General features: G+C 42.1%; 2 protein-coding genes and 2 non-coding genes across 5 annotated transcripts; all 4 read left to right on the forward strand.

Annotated features, from left to right (window-relative positions):
* The first annotated feature begins 1,819 nt into the window (after nucleotides 1-1,819).
* On the forward strand, nucleotides 1,820-5,140 carry nppc (natriuretic peptide C). The gene is made up of 3 exons (XM_037469679.2): nucleotides 1,820-2,187; nucleotides 3,103-3,396; nucleotides 4,608-5,140. Exons 1-2 carry the CDS (start codon nucleotides 2,095-2,097, stop codon nucleotides 3,373-3,375), a joined length of 366 nt encoding a protein of 121 aa, XP_037325576.2. The 5' UTR covers nucleotides 1,820-2,094; the 3' UTR covers nucleotides 3,376-3,396; nucleotides 4,608-5,140.
* Nucleotides 5,141-9,458: 4,318 nt separating this feature from the next.
* On the forward strand, nucleotides 9,459-17,012 carry ncl (nucleolin). 2 transcript variants are annotated; one of them, XM_037470726.2, is made up of 16 exons: nucleotides 9,459-9,616; nucleotides 10,634-10,732; nucleotides 10,813-10,924; nucleotides 12,365-12,493; nucleotides 12,810-13,034; nucleotides 13,229-13,372; nucleotides 13,479-13,562; nucleotides 13,743-13,866; nucleotides 14,009-14,145; nucleotides 14,423-14,549; nucleotides 14,671-14,813; nucleotides 14,921-15,050; nucleotides 15,282-15,421; nucleotides 15,594-15,720; nucleotides 15,839-16,131; nucleotides 16,241-17,012. In XM_037470726.2, exons 1-16 carry the CDS (start codon nucleotides 9,599-9,601, stop codon nucleotides 16,303-16,305), a joined length of 2,097 nt encoding a protein of 698 aa, XP_037326623.2. In that variant the 5' UTR covers nucleotides 9,459-9,598; the 3' UTR covers nucleotides 16,306-17,012. The 2 variants fall into 2 exon arrangements, with proteins under 2 accessions (XP_037326623.2, XP_037326624.2); XM_037470727.2 differs by lacking the exon at nucleotides 12,365-12,493.
* On the forward strand, nucleotides 12,597-12,736 carry LOC119217316 (small nucleolar RNA SNORA57). The gene has a single exon (XR_005120253.2). It is a non-coding gene; the product is annotated as a small nucleolar RNA SNORA57 (small nucleolar RNA).
* Nucleotides 14,196-14,335, forward strand: LOC119217315 (small nucleolar RNA SNORA57). The gene has a single exon (XR_005120252.2). It is a non-coding gene; the product is annotated as a small nucleolar RNA SNORA57 (small nucleolar RNA).
* Nucleotides 17,013-17,234: the final 222 nt, after the last annotated feature.

Genomic DNA, 17,234 nt, shown 5'->3' on the forward strand with positions numbered 1-17,234 from the left:
ATCACTACAACTGAGAAAAGGCGCTAAAACTTAATCAGAGAATTACAAGGAAGACGTCACGCTGTTTTATTCATGTCTTACAAGTGCACTTCAGAAGCCTCAAATGCTAAAACGAATGATCTTGTAAGACTTAACAAAGGAAATATTACACATCAGTGTGAGTCGTTGACAGACTCTTTCCACTTTAATAGGCACTGAATAGATTCCCCCTGTTTAAAACAGAGAAAAGCTTACAGGAGCAAAAGGACAGTTGTCTTTGTTTTTTTTGTTTTTTTTTATCTATGTTTGTTTGTTAATAATTGGCTCTTTGTGAATTGGTTTTTGAGACACTTTCTATCATTTTCTAATTCAGACACCAATTGTGGGTTTTAATGCCAAGATCTGCTTTAGAAATATTCATCAGAATACCACAGCACTTCGCTACTCAAGTTAATAAAAATCCAATAAACCTGGATATACGTTTATGTCTCAGTAAGATAAATGTGGAACATAAAATCTGGGATTTTCATTCACTCCTCCTCTGCTGTGAATAACGAGGTATCCTTTATAAGATGGTATTGATCCAGTAAACATGTGACTATGGGGTATTCACTTTTCGGCACAGCAAATACTGCCACTCTGTGTTCCAATACGGTGCTGCCTGAGATTGCAGTTCTGCTCTGCTCCAGGCTGCAGACTGCTCAGGAATCCCTTCATACTGCAAAAGGTCCTCAAAGTCAAAACTGGCGTTTCTACACCATACCTGTATTTTTGATCTATTAACAAAGATGGGGATTACCACATCCATCTCAAATTAGAAGATAAGGCTATAAACAATTATTATCAGCACATTAGAATATGCTATAATGATAAATACTATTCGATATTGCCCACCTTAACACTGAAGATGCTTCTTTAAAGTTGTAGCATATCGGTTTTAATGTGGTTAAAAGTATCTGTTCAATTATTTTCCTGTGGTCCTTTATATTTTGGTGTTACAAAGATTCATTTCAGATTGGTTCCTCATAACCCTGAAAAGCCATCTCAATTGTATTCTGGATCTTCAGTGTGCCGTAAAGACAACACGAGACGATGCATATTTCAAAGTCATATATTGCAGAACAAACATTAGCGTAGCAATTGTTAACATAGGATTCTTGGTCCAAACGCTCATCATGGTGTCTCAAAGAAACCTCAGTATATGTTGGTGGTTCCACTGTGTATGTGCAGTGCGACTCGTCTGAATGGAACCCAGATAATCCCAATATCCACAAAACAAGACTACAAATCACATTTGAACTAATAATTTAGCCAATAATGCCATTCCCATCGAGACACATCCATTATAATGATGCTCTTTTCCTAATGGCACCATCAGCCACCAACCATCAGAGCCATTTAACTTTGAATGCACCATGGTGGTAGATGTCATCCTCTGCATGAAGTCAACTTTCCAGAAACCTCTTTTGCCACAGAGGCATAAATCTGATGCATGATCTGTTTCTTTGAATCACACCTCAAGCATCGCTAAATATCTAATTTCTTTGTAATAAATGCACAGGGTTGCACTGAGGCAAACTCATTTTTTTTTTGATGCGGTTTCATTTTTTTCATTCCCTGGTAATATTAAGATACAAATAATAACACGTTATTTCATTCCCGTTGCATTATCTGAATTCTCCCTCTTAGGAGCGGCATCATCCAATGTTTTAGTCCTCTGCCAAAGTCGCTCTTCAGCTCCTGACGCGCAGTCTTTGAAACTACCTTTCAGACGCTGCATCCTAGCCAGAGTTCTGAAAGTTAAAGGACATCTCATTTCCTCCAATGACCGCGGCTTTTATCATTTAGGCTAATTAACCCCTGGCATGAGAGGCAGGTAGAGAAAACAGCGAGTTGGCGAGGAAGGGGGACCATTACGCAGGTTATCATGACATCACCGCTAGTTGGCTATAAAGTGCTGAGGACCAATACACAGAGTTGGAGAAGCACTTGAGCAGCTTTGGAGTAAAGGACGGACTGTAGCCTCTTGTGTTTAACAGCTGTTCGGCTTCAGCTACCGTCTCTCTCTGAACTTCAGCAGCAGAATCTCTTTGAGAGAAAACACGACTTGGCGAAATGAACTTGTCCTACTTGGTAGCGTGTGGACTTGTGGTCACCCTGCTTTCAGTGAGGATGGGGGCAAAACCTGTGTCTCAGGCGCAACAGAAGGTAAGAATAACTCTCATATTATTAATCCTTATTACCGAGAACTTTGTTTCGCACCATATTCCTTTGGGTCCAGGATGCGCGGCTTGATGTTTGACGCATCATGTCTCCTCATTTCAGATGTACATCACCCTAGCAAATCGGTTGTATATCATTATCATTTGATAAAGAGAAATCACATTATACATTTAATGCTCTAATATAGACTTTAAACAAAGATATCTTTTGCACCAACGCATTTGACGTTTAGGGTTTAAGTGGCCAATTAAGTAAATTGACGTCCAAAAGATGTCCATAAGTACATTTTAGCAGAAACCATTCAAATTAGAATGTGTTTTGAAGCAATATAAGATGCTGCTACACAATCAAAATAGTCATTGACAACTTGGAATTAGAATTTTCCAAATTCTCTGCCAAAATCTCAGTAGGCGACATCAATCTAAATCATTGTTTTGCGTAGTCACCCATTCGCCTGTAGAATATCGCCGATAATTCATTCGTTATTTTTTTAAATATAGGTTTTGGTTATTCACTGAGATTAGATTCGGAATGGCTACAAGTTGGTGTCACAGTCTGCTTGAGACCAGAGGAGCAGCGCACAGTCACCTGTCTATACTGAAGGCGTGAGCGATGTCTGAATTGTGGTACCTAAATACTGCAAATGAAAGTGCAGAATCCGAACTCCTTTTAACATTGTCCTTTCAATTGAACCTGATCGAAAGTGTATTTTGTATCGGACTTCACCACTTTAACAAAGGTTAATCATATAGTGCCCCGTGTGGAAAATGATAGATTATTTAATTTTCTCTCTCGGCCAATGCACAAGGGCAGCTCAAACATGCGCCAAGATGAGGTTTCTCATAATTTGAACAGTTGCTCAACGTTGCCCAATATTTATTTTCTCAATCTGTGTTCCAGTCTCTACGAAGTTTGCTGGGCGAGGAGCTGGCGGAGTTTCTGGAGTCGGAGGAGAAGGAGAGGCGGCTAGACGCTGTGCGCTCTCGGATACGGTTACTGCGAGATTTACGCATGGACACCCGGGCCAAAGGGATGTGGGCTCGTCTCCTAAACGACCAACCTGCACCTAGGAGACACAAATCGGGAAACAAGAAAGGGGGTTCCACGTCACGGAGTGGCTGCTTCGGACACAAGATGGACAGGATAGGAACCATCAGCGGCATGGGTTGCTAGGGTCGGAGCAGCACTTTTCTGGTGAGTTGTCTTCTTGTCACGGTGCAACGGGATAATAAGCATATGAGTCATTTTATCTTCTGTCAATAGTCAGTAGTGGGCTGGAGTGACAAATGGGATACTTTCTGTTTCATAAAAGGTCCTTAATGGATCTTACCTTTAGTTGCAGAATGGAAAGGGCCAAGAGAGGAAGACAGGAGGAAAAGACGGGAGAAAGCAAGCAAGAGAGAAAGAACAAACATAGAAAAGATGTTATTAAAGTCAGATTTTCTTGGCAGTTGTTTCAGCACAGCGGGGGCTCTTTGTCTACAGTCAGGCCAGTGTAGAATAAGAATCCAGTGGCAGCGGCTTAGCCTGTGGAGAGTAATGGCCATGCATGCTACTCTATCAGATGATGAATTCATAGTATTGGCCAAAAGTCGGCTTTATTATATCAAAGACATTTTGTATGTCAATAACCTCAGACTTTCTATAGAAGTGAAGATATGAAGGCCACACGATGCCTAAATCTCCTGATAACATCAAATCTTGACCTATCGCCAAGAGGTATTCCCTCCTTTGTAAAGGAACTCCCTTGAGAAAGCAGAAAAGCTAACTTAAACTGCTGTTAACGGATATATGGGAAACAATCCAGCCTTTAACCAAACCAGGAGAGTGAGAAATGGAGGAGGGGATGTAGACAGGCAAGCGCACACACATTGTAAACACGCGGCACCCTGCAGTGGCCAGGATCTTTCTGGGAAACCCGTTCTCTTTACCCCAGTGCTTTTAACAGAAGCCACAAAGAGGGCTGTGGTGGTGAATGGAGAAATGAGGAAGTGAGGTGACGCAGAATTAATCATGAGGCTTGAGGCCTATTTTGTGGTTGTGACAATCTGTGAAATCCTCTTGGAGGAATGCGATTTTGTGACCAAATTGGGGATGTGTGTCTTCAATCTGACACTTCACCAGGCAGCTGCAGTGTGTTGTAAATGTGTGAGTCTGGGTTAGAAATGTGTTAATTGTTGTCATGGCAACACTCAATGTGTTGAGAGCCATTGAGAGGAAATTGAAATGCACCCAATCTCGAATCTCAAACCTTTGGAGATTCAAAGACCAATGAGAGAACACAGGTTGATGGATAAATGGTTGATAAGCACTGCAGATCTGCTTAGGGAATTCACTTGTGCAAATTTGGTGGTTTGCAAATGCTCAGTTTAAACTGACTCCTCTTATTTCCCCTCTTTCTCTAGATTTCTGGACGATGGGTTGAAAAACAAAGGTTCCGTTTGTTCTCACCTGAGAGAGAAGAAGAAAAGCTCAACAAGTGACAGATTTTCGGTACGAAAGTCTACACGACCAGCATAAACAAAGACTGAGATGATGATGCTACCAAACCCTCGTATAAATTGATATATATGATAAATATGCAGGTATATATACATATATACATATGTGTATACCATACAAAGAATCAACTGATGCATACATAGAAGACGGCGGACATTAGTGTAAAAACTACAAACCGTAAAGCTGTATATTGTGGCTGCTGATGCACATTCATCTCCCCCTACATAAATGTATTTATGTTTTAAAAAATATTTATATGTTTATAAAAAAAGAGATATTTATAAATATGAGTTTTATTTATGTAATGTTTGGAAAATTGGTGCAAACTGCAGGTCAATTCTGTTTGTAACTTTTTTCTTTTGTTCAACATAGTTGTAAATGTTTTCATAAATGATAAAAAGAACATTCCATGTGCACTTATATGTATCCTCTTGGGGTTTTTATGTTTCAACTAAGTTCGTAAAATCTAGTTCACAAACATTTTCTGCACGGCTAGTGGGCAAAAAAAGCAGTATAGGGATTGTCTTCCTGGGCTTAGAAAGAACACTGCTCCTTTCACCTGGACCACCATTTCTTTACATGCTGATCAGATCTAGAAAAGGTTTCAGTAGCAGTGAGTGTTCACCAATAGGGGACCTGCACCTCTCCGATTTGGAGATGTATTAATGGCATCTCTATTCATATGGAATGCATCTTAAAGCACATTTTCCAAAGTGAAGGGCATTAAAAGAAAACCACAAAGCATACAGAACATAAAAACATAAAAAACATAAATATATGAGATATTCAAAGAAACAAACAAGTAACCGAAGAAATGAAGACGGAAACATTTCAAGTCCATAAAAGTCCATCTATGAGGAAAAATTTACAAATTAGCTACTCGAAAATTCGGAGACAAGTTATTCCACGGCCTTGTGGCACAATAACCCAAAGGGGAGTTGAATGCCATGCGGCCATACTTATACACTCACCGGCCACTTTATTAGGTACCCCATGCTAGTAACGGGTTGGACCCCCTTTTGCCTTCAGAACTGCCTCAATTCTTCGTGGCATAGATTCAACAAGGTGCTGGAAGCATTCCTCAGGGAGTTTGGTCCATATTGACATGATGGCATCACACAGTTGCCGCAGATTTGTCGGCTGCACATCCATGATGCGAATCTCCCGTTCCACCACATCCCAAAGATGCTCTATTGGATTGAGATCTGGTGATTGTGGAGGCCATTTGAGTACAGCGAACTCATTGTCATGTTCAAGAAACCAGTCTGAGATGATTCCAGCTTTATGACATGGCGCATTATCCTGCTGAAAGTAGCCATCAGAAGTTGGGTACATTGTGGTCATAAAGGGATGGACATGGTCAGCAACAATACTCAGGTAGGCTGTGGCGTTGCAACGATGCTCAATTGGTACCAAGGGGCCCAAAGAGTGCCAAGAAAATATTCCCCACACCATGACACCACCACCACCAGCCTGAACCGTTGATACAAGGCAGGATGGATCCATGCTTTCATGTTGTAGACGCCAAATTCTGACCCTACCATCCGAATGTCGCAGCAGAAATCGAGACTCATCAGACCAGGCAACGTTTTTCCAATCTTCTATTGTCAAATTTCGATGAGCTTGGGCAAATTGTAGCCTTAGTTTCCTGTTCTTAGCTGAAAGGAGTGGCACCCGGTGTGGTCTTCTGCTGCTGTAGCCCATCTGCCTCAAAGTTCGACGTACTGTGCGTTCAGAGATGCTCTTATGCCCACCTTGGTTGTAACGGGTGGTTATTTGAGTCACTGTTGCCCTTCTATCAGCTCGAACCAGTCTGGCCATTCTCCTCTGACCTCTGGCATCAACAAGGCATTTCCGCCCACAGAACTGCCGCTCACTGGATGTTTTTTCTTTTTCGGACCATTCTCTGTAAACCCTAGAGATGGTTGTGCGTGAAAATCCCAGTAGATTAGCAGTTTCTGAAATACTCAGACTAGCCCTTCTGGCACCAACAATCATGCCACGTTCAAAGTCACTCAAATCACCTTTCTTCCCCATACTGATGCTCGGTTTGAACTGCAGGAGATTGTCTTGACAATGTCTACATGCCTAAATGCACTGAGTTGCCGCCATGTGATTGGCTGCTTAGAAATTAAGTGTTAACGAGCAGTTGGACAGGTGTACCTAATAAAGTGGCCGGTGAGTGTAGGCACTGATGCTACTAAGGAGGCAAACATTGGTTCAACTCATAACTCAAGCTCATCACTGTAAATGTGCATTCCTCTTACAGACCGTTTTAGCTGTTTACTCCTTCTACAAAAGCTTTGAAAGTAACAATAATGGTCAAAACTTTGTTGAGTGAATCAGGTTCTAAAACTAAACCTAATCCTTCATACCATAATGATAATGATGAAACAAGGTAATTTGCTTGATAGAAACAGTGTAAGCTAAAGCATTCTTCATACAGTCAGTTTTAGCTGTTTACTCCTTTTTACTCAATGGTTAACGTGTATTTATAGAACAAATTGTTTTCTCATCAAACTTCTACAGAATGAAAAAATCAAAATTTAGTCTATCTTTGCACACCCAAAATGGACCCGAAAAAAATCTATCTATGAAACATTTGGATTGAATTTGTAGAAGTTGAGTGACTAAGGTGTCAGAAGCTTTGTCTCCTGTATCATGTATTTACATCTGTGAGATTGTCTGCTGGTTATATTCAGTGCAATTTAAAAGACATCTCCCTGGCAGATGGCAAATCATTTCAAATTAATGTGGGGAACCTATCAGCATTTAATAAGCAAATATAAAAACACATAATGAGAAACAAGAATAAAAGATTATATTGTACAATATCCAGTATGAACAACTGAAACACTAGAGGGTAAGTGCCCCATTAGTCTGAGAAACACAGAGGCAACACGTCACTAGGCTAAAGGAATCACAAAAAAACAAAACGGTAAAGTCTCATAGAAGCTTTAAAATCTAAAAGTTGCTTTAAATGGTTGCTTAACAGTTAGTGTAAATGGGCCATCCTAATAAGATTAATTTATTTATATGGCTGGAATACAGTGTTCTCATTATGTCCCCATATTTCAAGATTATAATTCCAAAACCAGATAGATAACAGTTGTTAATATTGAATTTCATTGATGCAAAATAAATTTGACATGTGTTTTTCAAACATACTGTTTACTTATAGCAACAATTTAGAGCCAATTTCAAATTTTACATGGCTCTGTTTTGGATGATTGCCCACAAACGAATAAACGATAAATGCAAAGGCAGGACTTTACTAAATTAACTAATAAGAAGAAAAAAAATGCTGTAACCTCTAACTAATGAGGTGATGGGAGACATTTAGCTTGAATGGAAAGGCATTCTTCATGCACTGCCCTCAGGAGGCATTTCAAACACAATGCTGCCTCTGTGTGGTGTACAGGGTTAATTACCCAATGGTGCTGCTCGTGTCTCCTGGGAACCGGTTGAGTCTAAGATACTGTAGGCTGCACCATGTACACAACACGTGCCTCAAAGGAAGACTTCTGGTGAGGTGTTTTTTCAATAGCCTACACTTCTGGTAAAGGAGCTAAAATGTCAATTTTAATATCTTCAATTTCAAAATAGCTTGGCCTACTCCATCTGTTGGAGAAGATCATGGGGTACATTCAAAAGCTCCAGAACTGAGATTAGACTTCATGAGGTTGTGTCAACTATAAGCCTATCCAATGCTTTCTCTTGCTTGGTGGCTATTTTTCTTGATTAATATCCGACATAATCATATCGGGGAGAAGGCGATTTCAAAAGCCTGGGCCAAAAACCCACGCTGTAGCCCACATTTGTTATCATAAATTCTGTTTCTATCATTATTATAATAATAATAATAAAAATGAGCTTTTGCTGGAGTAAAAGCCTTGGTACCCAAAAGTAATAGCCCTGCATGTGAATCTCATTCTGCAAAGCGAGCGGTAAAAATTGAAGTGTTAAAGTTAAGTATTAGGCTGAGCTATCTCAAAATGACAAAGAAGCCCAATGTTATTTGAGTGAATGAAGTTGCAATTTTTACATTTGCATTTTGAATTTATCCAAACCGGCTTACAATCTCAGGTCTCAGGTTGGGCAAAAGACAGGATTGGTTGTTAAGAGTGTCATCATCATGGCAGGTAGGAGAAGCCATGTGTACAGAGAGAAGAGGAGGGGACCAAGGACAGAGCCAGGATGGAGCCTTGGGGCACCCCAGTGGTGAGTATGGCTCGATGCAACTACTGCTCCACATGGCAGGCTCCATGTGGCTGATCTGTGATGGCAACTGGCCCCTACCACGTGGTTTATATAAACAGCTGCGTGGGACATGCAGATGCTGTTCTCTGTGGCCCACATAGTCTATAGTGGCCGAAAAACAAATGTACCTGTATAATTTATGAAAGCTATTTTAGCTTTGTTTTTTTCAATCTGAACATTTTAAAGTTAGGGTCACAATACCTTTACACGGTCTCTCGTTAAATTCAGCGTGGCATTTATGGTCAGAACGGTACACAGAACCAGACGTTGTTTTAAAGATGCGTTAGCAACAATACATTCAACATATTACCACATGGTTGTTTTCCTAGCTCGTGTATGAATTAATCAGTGGCTTTAAAATGGTTTACTTCTGTGGGCTGACCCAAATACATGCTGTAGGGGCAATGCGCGGGCACGATGCAAACCCTGCTCTTTGTGATTGGCGGAACCAGTCACGTGGGCGGGGCTCCATGAACGCGCAGAGCAGGAGAGTAACCAGCGCGGCTTCCACTTCTCAGTCTTTCCTGCCCAATGTTCCACCGAGTAGGCTGATCCACGTGTTTGCATTAGCTATTTCGTTATTTGTTCCTAAACGTCCAGTTATTTGTGTTTCACTGAAACGCACAGCAGCACAATGGTGAAACTTGCAAAGGTAAGACAACGTTGCTTTTCCATCGAATGATCTTAATGTTTGCATTTATGCTCCTAAGCTGTGTTGTTACGCATGAGGCCTTTGCTAATAAGTTGCTGCGTTTTTGTGAAAAACGGAAATGACACCGGTCGGTAAGGCCTCACTGCTACTGCGTTCTCGTGATTATTTACGCCTATAACCAAACCGTTTGCACGATCACGAATACACAGTGAATTTAACCACGTTTTTAACATTCCCGCTTGTCCACGCTAGGCCATGTTTTACCTCGCTTTTGGTTTTCGGGCCTTGCCCGCGAGCTCCTACTGTTAAAGTCTGAGTACCCAAGATGGCATTCATGCGCGTCCTCGATTTCAAGCGTGGCTTTTTTAGCGACTCATTCAATACGGGTTTTTTTGTGTACACAACGCCTCCCTGCTAATATTACATACCTGCTTTAATAAGTATTGAGAATTTATCATATGATAACGTGCGAGCCAACGTGTGGTGAGTTAGCGCTAGCATGTTAATCCTGAATGCAGAGCCGTGCCCACGCCGAGGGTAATCTCTCATAATGACTTTTCGTTTATTAGTTATCGATATCCTAAACCGTTTAAATGTAGGTGTGCTGATTCCTCGCGCATCGATCTTTCTGTATCCGAGCAGCGTGCGTTTTAGGAACATTCTTCCGACCTTAGCCAACATGCTAGCAGCGCGAGCTCCACGTGGGTCGTGCGCCTGCTCGGTGTGACACACGAGGTGTAACGGAGTCTCACGTTACCGCGCGGACACGCGGTTACTCCCAAGAAGCACATGGCAGACCAGCCCCAATAACTATTATTTATTTATTATAGTTTTGCCGTTAACTTGGTAACCCGTGGCATAAACCCAAATGTCACTGTGCAAATCGGGAACAATACTAGTATTATGGCCGTTTGTCAGAACTTATTTCTGTCGCCTAATTTTCCTCTTATGTGAGGTACAGTACAAATATTGTATATATTAAATGTGGTTTAAGTGTATTTTTTTGCTTTGTTTCAGGCAGCAAACAAGCAGGCGACTCAGAAGAAAAAGGCCCCTCCACCCCCCAAAGAAGTGGAGGAGGAATCCAGTGAGGAGGAAAGCAGTGATGAAGAAGAGGTATGCTAACCGTGTGTGTATATCAAATCTCTGCAGACCTAGGAAATAATTCTGTTGCTAACTTTTTTTCTTGTATACAGACTCCACCCCCTAAAGTGGTGAAGAAGGCCACACCAGCAAAGGCTACCCCAGTTGTTAAAAATGGCGCTGCTGCCAAAAAAGCAGAAAGCGAGGAGGATGATGATGATTCCGGTAAGCATCCAAATTCAGTGTTCACATTCATAGGTTTACAATCTTGCATGATGTCTTGTGACCCAACAACGTGTCTCTATTTATTTATAGCTGTGAATGTACACTCACCGGCCACTTTATTAGGTACCCCATGCTAGTAACGGGTTGGACCCCCTTTTGCCTTCAGAACTGCCTCAATTCTTGGTGGCATAGATTCAACAAGGTGCTGGAAGCATTCCTCAGGGAGTTTGGTCCATATTGACATGATGGCATCACACAGTTGCCGCAGATTTGTCGGCTGCACATCCATGATGCGAATCTCCCGTTCCACCACATCCCAAAGATGCTCTATTGGATTGAGATCTGGTGATTGTGGAGGCCATTTGAGTACAGCGAACTCATTGTCATGTTCAAGAAACCAGTCTGAGATGATTCCAGCTTTATGACATGGCGCATTATCCTGCTGAAAGTAGCCATCAGAAGTTGGGTACATTGTGGTCATAAAGGGATGGACATGGTCAGCAACAATACTCAGGTAGGCTGTGGCGTTGCAACGATGCTCAATTGGTACCAAGGGGCCCAAAGAGTGCCAAGAAAATATTCCCCACACCATGACACCACCACCACCAGCCTGAACCGTTGATACAAGGCAGGATGGATCCATGCTTTCATGTTGTAGACGCCAAATTCTGACCCTACCATCCGAATGTCGCAGCAGAAATCGAGACTCATCAGACCAGGCAACGTTTTTCCAATCTTCTATTGTCCAATTTCGATGAGCTTGTGCAAATTGTAGCCTCAGTTTCCTGTTCTTAGCTGAAAGGAGTGGCACCCGGTGTGGTCTTCTGCTGCTGTAGCCCATCTGCCTCAAAGTTCGACGTACTGTGCGTTCAGAGATGCTCTTATGCCCACCTTGGTTGTAACGGGTGGTTATTTGAGTCACTGTTGCCCTTCTATCCGCTCGAACCAGTCTGGCCATTCTCCTCTGACCTCTGGCATCAACAAGGCATTTCCGCCCACAGAACTGCCGCTCACTGGATGTTTTTTCTTTTTCGGACCATTCTCTGTAATCCCTAGAGATGGTTGTGCGTGAAAATCCCAGTAGATTAGCAGTTTCTGAAATACTCAGACCAGCCCTTCTGGCACCAACAATCATGCTACGTTCAAAGTCACTCAAATCACCTTTCTTCCCCACACTGATGCTCGGTTTGAACTGCGGGAGATTGTCTTGACAATGTCTACATGCCTAAATGCACTGAGTTGCCGCCATGTGATTGGCTGCTTAGAAATTAAGTGTTAACGAGCAGTTGGACAGGTGTACCTAATAAAGTGGCCGGTGAGTGTATATGCCCCTATATTCCAAACAAGCATTGTTAGCACTGGAGATGTCTTTCACATGCCACAAATGTAATTTCCCTGCTTCAGCAAGTTGAGGTTATTAAAGTTTTGTAACTACAACAGAGGAGGAGTCTGAAGAGGAAGCCCCTCCACCAAAAAAGACCCCAGCAAAGGCTAAAACCACTCCAGCAAAAGCTAAGCCCACACCCGCAAAGGCTAAACCCACACCTGCAAAGGCAGAGGAGTCAGATGGTAGGACCTTCAATATTGTACCATGATCCTTTTATGAATGTTTTTAGTGGCTTGTATTTTATGCAATTTTCAACCGCAGCGCCAAATGTACTAAATCTTACACCCTCTATTTCTTGGCACACACGTGGTTGCTCAGTACTCTGTGTGTGAATGTACGGAGGAAGACTAAATGCAGCGCTATGTCTTCGGTGCCGGTGTGTATTTTAGAGTCTGCCGGTTCTATCCTCAATCGCTGTAACACGTTTGTCGGGGTTCAAAGAGGTTGTACATTTTTGCTTTTTGTGGGAATTCATGAGTCTTGTGTTTATTTGTCTAGATGAGTCTGAAGAAGAGGCCCCACCCCCCAAGAAATCGGCTAAACCTGGTGCCAAAACCCCAGTGAAGGCCAAACCTGCAAAGGAGTCCTCTGAAGAAGATGAATCAGAAGAAGAAACAGCCCCACCCCCCAAGAAGGCTACTCCAGCTGCCAAAAAAGCCGCAAAGGCTGCTAAAGAAGAGTCTGAGGAGGAGGATGATGAAGAGGAGGATGAAGACGAAGATGGTTCGTGGAAACTCCATAAATTTTATTTAATCTGAATTGTTTTTGTAGGATAGTATATGATGATCAACAAGGGACTTAATACTGATTTTGTATGATGTCACCTTATTAATGAAATCTGATGTTGGCAAGTGGTCAGTATTTTGAGTTTTGGCACAATGATAATACCTAACAAAACAATGCCATTGGCTCACCAGAATCTGAGGAAGAGATGGACACCACTCCTGCGCCGGCAAAGGCAAAGAAAGCCGGCATGGTCAAGGCTAAGGAAGAATCTGAGGAAGATGATGATGAGGAAGATGATGAGGAGGACGATGATGAGGATGATGATGAGGAAGAGGGTATGTTTTGGTGATATTGTGGTTAACCTCCATAAATGTGCCTAAATAGTGCTCAATTGACTACGTACGTCACCATAATGTCCTAATTGAACACTTCTGTGTCCAGAAGCCCCAGTGACTCCTGCAAAGAGGAAGGCAGAGGGCAAGAATGACACACCTGCTGCCAAGAAAGCAAAGCCAGATGGCGAAGGTAGGAATGATGCACTGACCCAGAGTGTTGCATTGTATCATCAAACTAATTTAGTTTAATGCAATTATGAGTTTTATGAATTAATCGTGAATTTCTCTAAATCTGTTTGACGTAATTGGTATTTTCAAACCCAAGAGATGAACATCTAATCTAATCTAATTCTCTCTCCCAATTTACCAGGATTCTGTCTATTTGTTGGAAACTTAAACGCCAACAAAGACTTTGACGAAATCAAGGACGGTCTGAGGAAATTCTTTTCCAAGAACAGCCTTGAGGTCGCCGATGTGCGGTTGGGTGGATCCAAGTAAGTGATCAATGAGAAATGGATCAATGCATGTTTGTCATTGTCCTGGGGTGTTTGGGGGGAAATGTAAAAGTACTCTATGATTTATCACTTTTGACCTCGAACGGCAGTGTAATGGTTCTTTCATGATGCCCTTCAACAGGAAATTTGGATATGTTGAATTTTCATCTGAGGAGGACATGCAGAAGGCTCTTGAACTAAATGGCAAGAAGCTCATGGGTCAGGAGTTGAAGTTGGACCGGGCCCGAAGCAAGGACAGCTCTCAGGATGGCAAGAAAGGTAAATCAGTGGACTGGGGTCATTCATTTATTTGTGAATTACCAGCAGCCCCTCCATTTCTTGACACACACGTGGTTGCTCAGTACTCTGTGTGTGAATGTACGGAGGAAGACTAAATGCAGCGCTATGTCTTCGGTGCCGGTGTGTATTTTAGAGTCTGCCGGTTCTATCCTCAATCGCTGTAACACTGACCTTGAGTATTGCATTTGTTACATCAGTCTAGTAACTATAATTAAGAAGCCTTTCCCAAAGCTGATGTTGAGATTTGTTCCCACAGAGAGAGATGCACGAACGCTATTTGTGAAAAACCTTCCCTTCTCTGCCACAATCGATGACTTGAAGGAAGTCTTTGAAAATGCAGTTGACGTCAGGTTACCACCAGGCCAGAACGGTTCTAATAGAGGGTAAGAACGCCACAAAATAAAATACCCATTGGCTCAAGATCACTTTCTTGGCTTGTGTCTAGTATTCAAACCTGCCCTACAACAGCGTTCATTGTGTCCCAAATTTTTTTTGTTTTGACAGAATTGCCTACATTGAGTTCAAAAGTGAGGCTGATGCAGAGAAGATGCTGGAGGGGGCTCAGGGAGCTGATGTGCAGGGGAGATCCATCATGGTTGACTATGTTGGTGATAAGAGCCAGGGTCAGAAAGGGTCCATGTCACAAGGTATGTGGCCACCTTTGGTCTTTATGCTGTCCAGGCTTTGATGTCATATTTGAAATGGGGCGAGAGCCGCATGCCTTATCTCACTGGTTTCCTTTCTGTCCCTGTAGGTGCCGGAGCAGCCAGTAAAACACTGGTGGTGAATAATCTATCGTTCACTGCCACAGAGGAAGCCCTACAAGCTGCTTTTGAGAAAGCTGTTTCTATTAGGATTCCACAGAGAGATGGCAGACCTAAAGGGTAAGACTTTGTACTGGCATAGTGATCTGGACATATTCAATGTACAGTTGAATGTTCAAATCTTCTAATAGTTGTCTAATGTTAATGTTAGTCTAATGTTCTTCAATTGAAACATTTGACAATGTCCCTCATGGGATATTACACTGACATTTTTATTGGTGTGTGTTTTCATATTGTACAATTGGGTTTGTTGGTGTTTACAGTCTCCTAATACCATGTATTTTCTTTTAGCTTTGCTTTTGTAGAGTTTGAGAGTGCAGAGGAGGCAAAGGATGCTCTGGAAAACCTCAACAACACAGATATTGAAGGCCGGTCAATCCGACTGGAGTACAGTCAGAACAGTGGCAGAGATGGCGGCAGAGGAAACATGGGTAGGTTCACAGATGTCGCCCTGTGCATTTGAAATACGCTGTTTGGATATCACCCCCAAAAGTTACACGTGCGAACTCCTGATCTGGTCATGGAACTTCTGCTCGATTTTGAATTTATCCATATTGTGGTGGATCAAAAAAGCTGTAGTTTAAACGATGTCCTCTGTTACAGGTCCAACAAAAACACTTTTCGTCAAGGGTCTCTCTGAGGACACATCAGATCAGACCCTCAAGGATTCATTCGATGGTGCCGCAGCAGCCAGAATAGTAACAGACAGAGAAACGGGGTCCTCAAAAGGGTAAGTTTAGAGAATTTAAAATATTCCACTTTTCACAAGATCATTCAAAAGGTTATTGTAAATCAATACTAGGTCAAATGTACCATGTGCTGGACTAACTTGTATCCTTCATCCTTAGTTTTGGCTTTGTGGACTTCAACAATGAAGACGATTGCAAGTCAGCCAAGGAAGCCATGGAGGACGGCGAGATTGATGGCAGAAAGGTGACCCTGGACTACGCCAGGCCCAAGGGTGAAGGCGGCTTCCGTGGCGGTCGCGGCGGTGGTGGATTCGGCGGCGGCGGCCGTGGTGGTCGCGGAGGCCGAGGTGGCTTTGGTGGCGGTTTCGGCGGAGGTCGCGGCGGTGGTGGATTCGGCGGCAGGGGAAGAGGAGGTCCCCGTGGAGGCGGACGTGGTCGTGGTGGCTTTGGAGGTAAATTTTGGACTAAAGGATGTGTTTATTTTGCATTACTAAGACAATTTACCATTTTCATAATTCAATGTAAGAGGCTGTTCAGTAATATCTGTCTTTCTCATTTTAGGTGGAAGAGGTGGTGGTGGATTTGGAGCCAAACCCCAGGGGAAGAAAATTAAGTTTGATGACTAAATCCTTGGTCTTTTACTTTTTTTGAATGGACTCTGGTTTCATCACTTTTCAGAGCTTTTGGACATTCCAGAAAGCGTCAACGATATATATTTAACTGTTAATGGGCATTTTAGCCCTTTATTTAGACCCCCTCAAACCTTCCCCAACCCTTGTGTGCCAGAATGGTACTTTTGACCTTCTCAACTCATGAGCATTGTGTGTACTGAATGTCCCGAATGCAAGCCTGCGCCTCTCGCTCTCATTAGCTTGTTTTTTCGAAGGAGTAAAATGGAACGGGTCTGGCAAACAAGTTTGCTGTGAAAAATACGCTTGTCTTTGTCAGAAACATTGTGTAAATTTAAACAGTTTGTATGATTTCATTTTACCTTTTTGTAAAAAAAAAAACAAAACTAAGAGTTTCACTTGTATCCATATGTTTTGGTTTTATTTTGTCATTTAGTTTCCTTTAGTTACCAAGTTTTACTGTAATGTGCAAAGCATATTTTGATAGCAGAGTTGAGTCGGTGCTCAAGAGTTGGATGTTAAGAAAATGGCAAATGTTCTGTCAGTTTATTTGGTGGGGCAGAGTCAGTGTTTGAGTCAGAGGATGAATAACCTCTTGTCTATGTAACATAAAATATTTGTAGTGCATTGACTTTTTTTCCCCATCCGAGAATCTCCAGATTTTCATGTGATTTAAATAAAACCTTGTAGGTGGTGATTTTTAAGTGCCTGTCCTCATCTCTTGTCAATCGGAAGGTCTGAGTTGATGGTATTGACTGGGTTTCAAAGGCTTGAAATACTTGTTAATATGGAATTTGTTTAATGCAATGCAATATAACACCCTTTCAATAAATTTAGCTTGATTATGATTGATTTTTCAACTCCTGATTAAGGAGACTGCTCAATGCTGCTGTTAAATTGTATTTCATTCATTTTAAAGGCCCGCC

Source organism: Pungitius pungitius, chromosome 7 (genome assembly GCF_949316345.1).
Source record: "Pungitius pungitius chromosome 7, fPunPun2.1, whole genome shotgun sequence".
NCBI classification, from domain to species: domain Eukaryota; kingdom Metazoa; phylum Chordata; class Actinopteri; order Perciformes; family Gasterosteidae; genus Pungitius; species Pungitius pungitius.

What these genes read in the sequence shown, in the direction of transcription:
- nppc (XM_037469679.2), top strand. Translation starts at nt 2,095, where the DNA reads ATGAACTTGTCCTACTTGGTAGCGTGTGGACTTGTGGTCACCCTGCTT. An exon ending in TGTCTCAGGCGCAACAGAAG is followed by an intron (nt 2,188 to 3,102) that starts GTAAGAATAACT and finishes TCTGTGTTCCAG; the next exon opens with TCTCTACGAAGTTTGCTGGG.
- ncl (XM_037470726.2), top strand. An exon ending in AAAGCAGTGATGAAGAAGAG is followed by an intron (nt 10,733 to 10,812) that starts GTATGCTAACCG and finishes TCTTGTATACAG; the next exon opens with ACTCCACCCCCTAAAGTGGT. An exon ending in AGAGATGGCAGACCTAAAGG is followed by an intron (nt 15,051 to 15,281) that starts GTAAGACTTTGT and finishes ATTTTCTTTTAG; the next exon opens with CTTTGCTTTTGTAGAGTTTG.